Genomic DNA, 9,508 nt, shown 5'->3' on the forward strand with positions numbered 1-9,508 from the left:
ATAAGACGATGTCAGAGGAATTGGTGCGCAAATTATTGTCACTCACCAATCAGTGCTGTCGCTCTCTATACACAGTTCGCCGATTGCAAAGTGAAAGCAAAAAACAAGCGCAAATTCAAACGCGATTTCAATATGTCACATATTGACAGTGGCTCACCGATGCCAATGACATAATTACCCTGCTACATTTCCGAAAGAATGCAAAAGCATTGACATATATTTTTCCTTCCTATGATAGCCCGACGGGCAGGGCAGAGATAGATTTTGGTAGCCCGACTGGAAAAATCGCTAGCCCCGGGACGTCGGGCTAGCGATTTTGCGAGCCCTGTATCTGATTGAGGAATCACTCATCTTTGGAAAAGAGAGTTTATTACAGAGAAATGGCTCTTTCCAAAATAAAAGCTATACTATACGCTTCTTCTGGGGTATATTCTCAGCAGCGTATTAAACATATCAGGTCCCATAAGGAGAATCATGTGCTAACGGCTGTCTAAATGACTCGGGTAAAGTTTGTAGCATGCGTGCTTGTTGTTTTTGTCTGCTTCCACTTGTCTTTGCACTGGGATGATGTCGGAGTAAATGTGCAGTCATATTCGTTGTGTTCCCACTAGTGCTGTCAGCGTTAATCTCGTTGAAATGACGTTAACGCCACAACACGGCAAATCTCCATTAACGAGCTACCGCGGATCGCCCCGTGCGTGGGGCTGGACGGCCAACACGTTAACGAGCTAACTGCGCTAACACACTAGTTCCCACCCATGTAATTGAGCATTGCGTGGCACATCCGACATACTGTTTTACTTTAGTCCATGACACGCTTACCTTCAGGGTCATACGTCACATGAAAACCAAAATAGTTCCAAACGCCATATCTTAATGAGGGTGGGGGAGGTTCAATTTGCCATGTTGCAAGGAGAGCTTAACTTCTGTCTCACTAGCTTGCCCTGCGCTCAGTGAATCTGCGTTCGACTACTCCGCCTAGGCTGCACTGTCGAGCGCAGATCCACTGAGCGCTCAACACAGACAGCATCGTCAGAAGGAAAGTTGACAAAATAAATTAAAAATTTTGTATTGTTCATACATATGCGTACCGAACCGAAAGCACTGTATCGAACGGTTCAATATCGATACGAGTATCGTTGCACCCCTAATATATATATATATATATATATATATATATATATATATATATATATGTGTATGTGTGTGTATATGTGTGTGTATATATATATGTATATGTATATATGTGTGTGTGTATATATATATGTATATGTATATATGTATGTGTGTGTATATATATATGTGTATATGTATGTGTGTGTATATATATATGTATACGTGTGTATATATATATATGTGTGTATATATATATATATGTATGTGTGTGTATATATATATGTGTATATGTATGTGTGTGTATATATATATGTATGTGTGTGTATATATATATGTATACGTGTGTATATATATATATGTGTGTATATATATATATATATATATATATATATATATATATATATATATATATATATATATATGTACATATATATATATATATATGTACATATATATATATATATATGTACATATACATATATATATATGTACATATACATATATATGTATATATATGTGTGTGTATATATATGTATGTGTGTGTGTGTGTATATATATGTGTGTGTATGTGTGTGTGTGTATATATACATATACACGTATATATATGTATGTATATATGTGTATATATATATATATATACATATACACACATATGTATATGTATATATATGTGTGTGTGTATGTATGTGACACTATGAACAGAGAGAAATGAATAAATTACCTTTTTTGTTTTTTTGGACACTGAGATGGTGTAAGAAAATTGTAAATATTGTGTTGCACAAGGAATCAAATTCAAATGGTTAAAAAAAACACTGCACAAAAAAATATGACCAATATACCACACAAATTTTTCTAAATTATTTGATTTTATATATTTCACTGATGTTGTGGTATCTCTTTTGTGAAAGTAAAGCAGTCAATAAGAATTTGTTGGGATGAGAAGAAACAAACAGTTTAGCTGTTGAGTAAACCTGCTGCGTGTAGCTCTGATCACCTAAGAAACACCAACAGGCCATATGTCACTGCAGGACACTAAAGATTCTTGGAGCTGCATCATTTCTCAAATCATATTTTAGGCTGTGGGTCAGTGCTGAACATCAAAGGAGAGGTGGAGATGGACGCTATCGTGATGGATGGCAAAACACTGGCAAGCGGAGCAGTGTCCGCAGTACGCAACATAGCTAACCCCATCCAGCTAGCAAGACTTGTTATGGACAAGGTATGCATGTTTCTCCTGACTGAACTGCAGGAACTGTGTGGAATCATGCATGTGTGGAGACCGCTGTGGATTTTTATCTGAAAATACATGATGGACACCTACAGGACCTTTCTGCCTTCATCAGCACCTTTATCTATCAATGTAGCTAAAGGTGCTGATTACAGCCTGTTTACAGCTGTAGCTATGATTCCTTCTTCTGATAAGAACAAAATTCTATATGCTTGAACTGAAACCGTTAGTATAGTCTGGACGAAGCACAGTATTTCAAATGTGCTCTGTAACTGTTTACAGTGTGAACTTTGATCTTTGCTTCAGACCAGTCACGTGTGTCTGACAGCCGAAGGTGCTAATCAGTTTGCTCGATCCATGGGGATCGAGGAGGTCCCCCACGAGTCCCTCATCACTGAGTATTCCCGCATGCGCTGGAGGAAGAACCTTGCACCTGATGCCAACCCTGTGGAGTGCCAAATGTGAGACACAACAGTTTTAAGCTTGCTAGCATTATTTATTTTTATTTTTTTAAAGTAATATCCAGAAATGAAATGACCCCTTTTAGTATGTAACCGATCAATAGACATCTCTGCTGTGCACGGACTGATCCATAAGCTCACTGTGTTGCATAATGTGGACCCTGACTTCCTTCACTCACGTCTCTTAGTGTAGATAAAGGGAGGAAGCGAGTCTTTGCAGGACTTACACAAACCCAGAAAGATGTTATCTCACTTTGAATTTTAAAAAAAGACTGAAAAGGAATATTTGGCAACTAATTGGGTAAATTAACAGCGGATCAGCAAAGTGATTGGGTATTTAAAAAACAAACATCTTAGAGAAGCAGAGCTTTTCCAGTCCTTTTTACCAGTCTGCAGAAAACTGCATAGACATTGGTGTTGAGCAGTTAAACAAGAGTACCTAATGAAGTGGCTGCTGAGTGTATTTGACAGAAAAAGCAAAACAGAACAAAGTAGAACTAGAGCTCTCAGACATGTTCTGCTGCTCTGCTCTCTTTTGTAGGGGGAAGGCAGGCACGGTTGGTGCAGTAGCAGTTGACTTAGAGGGCAACTTAGCCTGTGCAACTTCCACTGGTGGGATGCTGAACAAGATGGAAGGTCGGGTGGGTGACACCCCCATCATAGGTCAGTTCACACATGCCTGGTAATTATTTACATGCAGTTGTAATTGTTTTTGTGTCTTCGCTGAGCTTTTAACCTTTAGCCAGTCTTAAATGAATAGTTATTTAGTGAACAATGGGAGTATGGTTAATATTTGATTCAATTCTAGGTTACCTAAAAATGTTTTGTTAGACAGCAGCAGACCTAAATTGTATTTAAACATAGGTGTATGCTGTGATATCAGTGGCTAAATCCTAGTCTAGTTTGGTAAACGGCAGCAACTTGCTTTTGGTAGTTGCGTCAATCCCGTCTAATCTGTCACTATCGATAAATGAGTGACAGGAGTATTTTTTGAAACAAATGCTTGAGTTAAAAAAAAAAAAAAGACTGCAAAACGTGGGCAAAATGTCCAAAACTAGTGCAGAACATTGATTAAAGAGACAAATGTGCAGAATCAAAGTTTTAAAGCAGTGGGCTGCTTTGCAAAAGGAACTGGAACTTATTTCATTCATTTGATCACAACAACCAAAAGTCTGAATCACAACAGTGTTGTGTATAGGAATTTCTTTCACTTATGTATTAATCACGTTATTGTAATGCCTTGGTGCCACTGGATTTTAACATGTCTGACACTCATACTTAAGACAAATGGTAGGGGGTGTAGTAAGGATGTTGGGGGAAACAGGAACTCCAGAGGACCAGTCTTTTGTCTCTTCGAGGACTCTGGGAAGTAGCAAGGGAGTGTGAACCTTAAGGTGTGAAACAGCTGTGTACTGCCTTTTGTTCCTGGAGAAGGTATTTAACTGAGAGCCATGCTAGGCTCAGGGAGAACTCTGCTGACCGTCTGTCCCGCGGTCATGCAGGGGCTCCACAAGCTTGTTTGTATGTTCTTTGTGTGCTATGATTAAAGAATGTTAGCTACCGCTCGTCTGCAGGCTTTATTTAAGTGGAAAACTTCCACAAAAGTTGCTGCCTGCTGTGGTTCAGTTCAAGCAAATTTAAGGGAAAGCCTTAGTCTTCCATCTAGTGAAATAAATGTGTAACTGCATCCATGTGCAGGTGAGACTTCAAAAAATGTTTTTAATAACAACATCTTCAACATTTCATAGCAGAGCCTCTTTATTGACAGTGTTAAATGTCCAAATGCTGTTTCAAGAACATACAAGGTGGCATGTAGATAGACTGTACATAAAAGACAGATATATTCAGTCTGACACCCATGTGTCACCCAAGTGGCTTGCTCAATGCATTTAGTGTTTCAACTGCGACAATGTTGCACAAACGGCCATAATATTTGCCAAAATATTACATTCAAATGTTCCAAAAGGCACCAAAACTGCAAACTCAGTGGGGAGATCAGACTCAAATGAATGTAAGTAAGGTTGTGCCATAAACTGTATGTTACATCAGCAACAAACAATTTCAACAAGTTTACCCTCATAAAAGGCTAAGCTTGCACAGTCTATTGGTGAAGAATTGTTCAGGTGTTCAAGAAGTGGTCATGGTATCTCTGAAAAGACATTTTTCCATTAATCAAACATCAGAACAGATATTAATGGAAAGAATTAGACATGAAGCTCTGATAACACAATAGTACTTGTTTTTGTTTTGTTTTTTAAGTACCATAGCTAGTGTAGGCAGCATATGCACTGAGTAGGGTTATCAATTTTATTCAATTCAGTTTTATTTGTATAATCCCAAATCACAACAACAGTTCATATTGTAAGGTAAAGACCCTATAATAATACAGAGAAAACCCCAACAATCAGAAGAACCCTATGAGCGAGGACGTGGTTATAGTGGAAAGAAAAATCTTCCTTTTAACAGGAAGAAACTTCTAGCAGAACCAGGCTAAGGAGGGGCGGCTATCTGCGGTTTGGGGTGAGGGGAGGGAGATGGCACACACAGAATCTATACTCCGATACTAATCTATGCAAACAATTACAAATTAGATACTTCTCTGCAATAGTGTTGATACAAGCAATGCCATCTGCACCTTCTCCAGCTGCTTCACACAACGTTCATAGCCCCGCCTCTCACTAGCAGCAGAACACACCTCCCTGGTCCTTATAAGGCATTTTGGGAGGTCAGTAAAGCTCCTGTTTCACAACATCAAAATATTAAACAGTCATCATAAATGTTATGATGCTCGGCTGGTGCACATAATAACATTAGCCGTTCAATTATTAGAAATGTGACTACACAACAGCAGCATTAGCCATCTGTCAGTTTATCATTAAAGACACGGCTAAAATCTGTTCTCCCAGGGCTGCCTCTGGGTGTTGCCAGTGTTTTCATAAAGCTTCCAAACCTGCTTATAGCTGCAGGAAGATCCAGAGAACAGCTCAGTAAGCTGTGCAGGACGGCTGAAATATTTTGTCTTTGACAGGGTCTGGAGGGTATGCTGACAACCAGTCAGGAGCAGTGTCCACCACAGGCCACGGTGAGACCATCATGAAGATTACACTGGCCAGACTCATCCTGTTCCACATGGAGCAAGGTAACACACACACACACACACACACACACACTTGTTTTCATATATTAGTAAATACATCTCATTGACATAATGTTTTCCCTAGCGCTTACCCTGACCCTAACCATCAAAAATGAATGCCTAACCATAACCTAGTTGTAACCCAGACACTAAAACCACACTTTGAGCTTAAAAAATGCCTTCAGACTTGTGGGGATGGGCATTTTGTCCCCGTGAGTGACTGTTGGTCCCCAAAAGTATAGTAGCATGCCAATTTTCTGTCCTCACAAAGATGTCTAAACATGTACACACACACACAAATCTGAGCCACTGTGGCTGAGGGGGTTGAGAACCAGCTGCGAGGTTGGTAACACTTTGCCACACACAGCTTCAGCTCTCATATTTGATTTATTTACATCTAGAAAAAAACTAAAACTCCTCAGAGGAGCTGCGACTAAGCCTTTTTACCCATGGGACTTGCACGCACTGTTTCTGGGGTCCTGGAAGCTATTTGGACCTAGGTTTTTGTTTGTTTTTCCTTGATTTGCCCTTCACTGTAGCAGTATACCAATTATCCCAGTAAAGCTCTTCTTGTTTTCTTCCTGTAACCAAGTTTTGACTTTAGCACAAATGCTAACTGTAACAATGAGCCTCTCTCCAGACTGTTAAATTAAAACAAAAAGAGTTAAAGTGCTGTTTCTTGTGTCTCCTTTTTTGTCAGGTCGGTCGGTAGAAGATGCCAGTGACTTGGGCCTGGCCTGCATGCAGTCCAGACTTGGGGGGCTAGGCGGGGTAGTGACAGTGGATCCTCAGGGCCACTGGGCTGCCCGCTTCAGCAGCAACTACATGTCATGGGCTGCAGCCCAGAGGGATATTATGCACTATGGCCAGTACTCTGGAGAACACTTCACCCAAAGCATCAACTGATGGATGTTGTTGTTCTTTTTTTAAACTATTATTTTTAAGGGAGAATTTGATACTACTTGGACAACAAAAGAAATTCAGTACAAGTTTATCCAGGTGCTAAGATAGATGGTCATTGTGCATTTGATTAAAACACAAAGTTATAACACAAAATGTTTTTATCTGCAAAGGCTTACAGAGCCTATGAATTCTAGGCTGGAACTAATTTCAGATTACACTCTTAAAACTCCTGATCTTTAATGCAGTCTTAACATTGCCTTAGTGCTTGTATGTTAGCAATCACATCAGGCCTAGCAAGGGCTTTATTTAGGATAAATGGTATTAAGCAATAAGTTCAAAATCACCAGTAAGTCATGTGTAAATGATTGTTTTTGGCAGCATTGTACCAGAGACCAAGTCCAGACCATAACCGTGAATACCCATGAACGTTTTTTTTTTTGTATGTTCATTAAGTTCAGGTTTCGAGTGAGTCTGTGCAGGAAGCAAAGTGGACACGAGTCCTGTAGGTCCTGTACAGGACTTAAGAACTCCAAGCCATTCATTTGATCTCATTTCTTAAGAATAAAATTAGAGTTGTTTAAATTTCTTGATTGAAAAAAAGATTTTTCGTGAGATTTCTTTAAATGAATGTCATTTTGAATGTTTGAATGGCAATCACTGCAAAATAAATTGGAAACTGAAAATGTGGTGTGGGGACTTTAAATAAACTGAATCGAAATATTTGTGAATGTGATCTTCAGATGTTTTATTTTTACCGTTTTTGTGTTAATGTGATGTCAGTGTAAATTACTGAACCGCTTCAGCTTCCACTAATCTGCTCTTTGATGACGTTGTGCAATCAAGTATTGTGAACATTTTATAGAGAACTGCTGCCTTGCTGCTTTATGTGTGTTAAATCTGCTGGCGGATGAACTGACCCAGTGTCTGTGAAGAGCTGCTGATCACATAATGATTGTTAATACTGATTGTAATGGCTATCTTTGTTTCTTCTTGGAGTTCTCTATTTCTCTTATATCTAAAATAAGAGTCTGGATGGACAAGGGGCTGTTTTACGCGTCGGTTTGTGCAACAACGATGGTAAAACCATCGTGTCGCTCCGCCATTCGCTTGTTTTATTTCTCACAAACTTTTCACAAAAAAAGCATCATATCCTTTTCAGGCTTTTCAAAATAAAACATGTAATAACTATAAATGGCGCTAACATTCCGGCCCCTAATTGTTACTGCTAAGGCATAACAATTACATATTAACACAATAAAGCGTCATTTAATATCAACACTCAGAATCTAACTGGCTTAACCAAACATTACATGAAACATAAGTCATATGTGTTGAACATAAATCTGTTACACATGAGATTCAAACTGTTGCCTCCATTTCAAGCAATAAACATAACTTGTCGATAGGCCTCTCCAAAACGCTAGTTTTGGTTTTGACAAACACACGTCTGACAAGTCCATGTGAGTCTGGAACTGATCTCTCAACCTTTCCCATTAACCAGGAACTTCTTGGTGCACTGTCATCAACTATGAGAACAACATCTCCTGGTCTCAGATTTCTCCTAGTCACTAACCACGTCTGTCTTTCTTGTAGAAGCGGCAAATATTCTTTAGTCCAACGCTTCCAAAAAATGTCTGACAGGTACTGCACCTGTCTCCACCTTTTTTTTGCATACAAGTCCTCTCTTTGAAACAATCCAGGTGGCAGTACTGGCTGCCCTTTAAGAAGAAGTAGATGATTGGGTGTAAGTGCGTCTAAATCATTGGGGTCATTAGACGCTCTTGTTATTGGCCTGCCGTTGACAATTGCTTCAACTTCACATAGCAATGTCCGCAAGCATACATCATCCAGAGGTTGCTGCTTTAGGATCTGGTTAAGAATTCTCCTAACTGAGCAAATTTGCCTCTCCCAGATTCCTCCAAAATGTGACCCTGCTGGGGGGTTAAATATCCAGGTGATGCCCTTTTGCATGAGCATTTCTGAGATTTTTGAATGATTCCATCCCTTGATTGCTTCACGCATTTCCTTTTCTGCACCCACAAGGTTAGTGCCATTGTCTGATCTCATGACAGACACTTGACCTCGTCTTGCAATAAACCTGAATGCATTTATGCAAGAATCAGTCTCAAGTGAGTGGGCAACTTCTATGTGTATTGCTCTAACAGCAAGACATGTAAACAATACACCATATTGCTTAACTCTGCTGCGCCCATGCTTGACCTCAAAAGGTCCAAAATAGTCTATGCCCACTTTGTGAATGGAGGTTTGTCAGGAATCAGGCGATCTTGTGGCAAGTTTGCCATTCTTTGTTCACCAGGTTTCGCAGATGTCCTTCTACATGTTACTCACTTTGACAGGATCTTTCTTATTGCTGAATCTGCCTGTGGAATCCAGAATCTTTCTCTCAGCCTGGATAATGTGTAATTCCTTCCTCCATGACCTGTTTCTTGGTGAATGTGTCTCAGAATCAAAGTAGAAACATGATGACCTTTAGGGAGAATCACTGGATGCTTAACATCGGCTGGTAGTGCAGACTCATGCAACCTACCGCCAACCCTTAAAACTCCATCCTGGACAAAAGGATCCAGCTTCGCAATGTGACTGCTCCTTTTAAGCTTGTCACCTTTTTGAAGACTTGCAATTTCTTCTGCGAAGCTTTGATTT

At 39.6% G+C, this 9,508-nt stretch overlaps 1 protein-coding gene across 3 annotated transcripts in view; it reads left to right on the top strand.

The window, feature by feature from the left end:
- The window catches only part of asrgl1 (asparaginase and isoaspartyl peptidase 1), a 35,989-nt gene extending 28,417 nt beyond the window's left edge, over nt 1-7,572 (top strand). For all 3 annotated transcript variants that reach the window (XM_084947997.1, XM_084947999.1, XM_084947998.1), the window contains exons 3-7: nt 2,193-2,335; nt 2,651-2,805; nt 3,347-3,468; nt 5,834-5,944; nt 6,642-7,572. In XM_084947997.1, the coding sequence (XP_084804123.1) occupies nt 2,193-2,335; nt 2,651-2,805; nt 3,347-3,468; nt 5,834-5,944; nt 6,642-6,847 (737 nt within the window). In that variant the 3' untranslated portion in view covers nt 6,848-7,572. The remainder of the gene's footprint in view (nt 1-2,192; nt 2,336-2,650; nt 2,806-3,346; nt 3,469-5,833; nt 5,945-6,641) is intronic.
- The last annotated feature ends 1,936 nt before the right edge of the window (nt 7,573-9,508 follow it).

The sequence above is a fragment of the Perissodus microlepis genome, chromosome 13 (genome assembly GCF_051167445.1).
Source record: "Perissodus microlepis isolate ML-2025 ecotype Zambia chromosome 13, ASM5116744v1, whole genome shotgun sequence".
Classification (NCBI taxonomy): Eukaryota; Metazoa; Chordata; class Actinopteri; order Cichliformes; family Cichlidae; genus Perissodus; species Perissodus microlepis.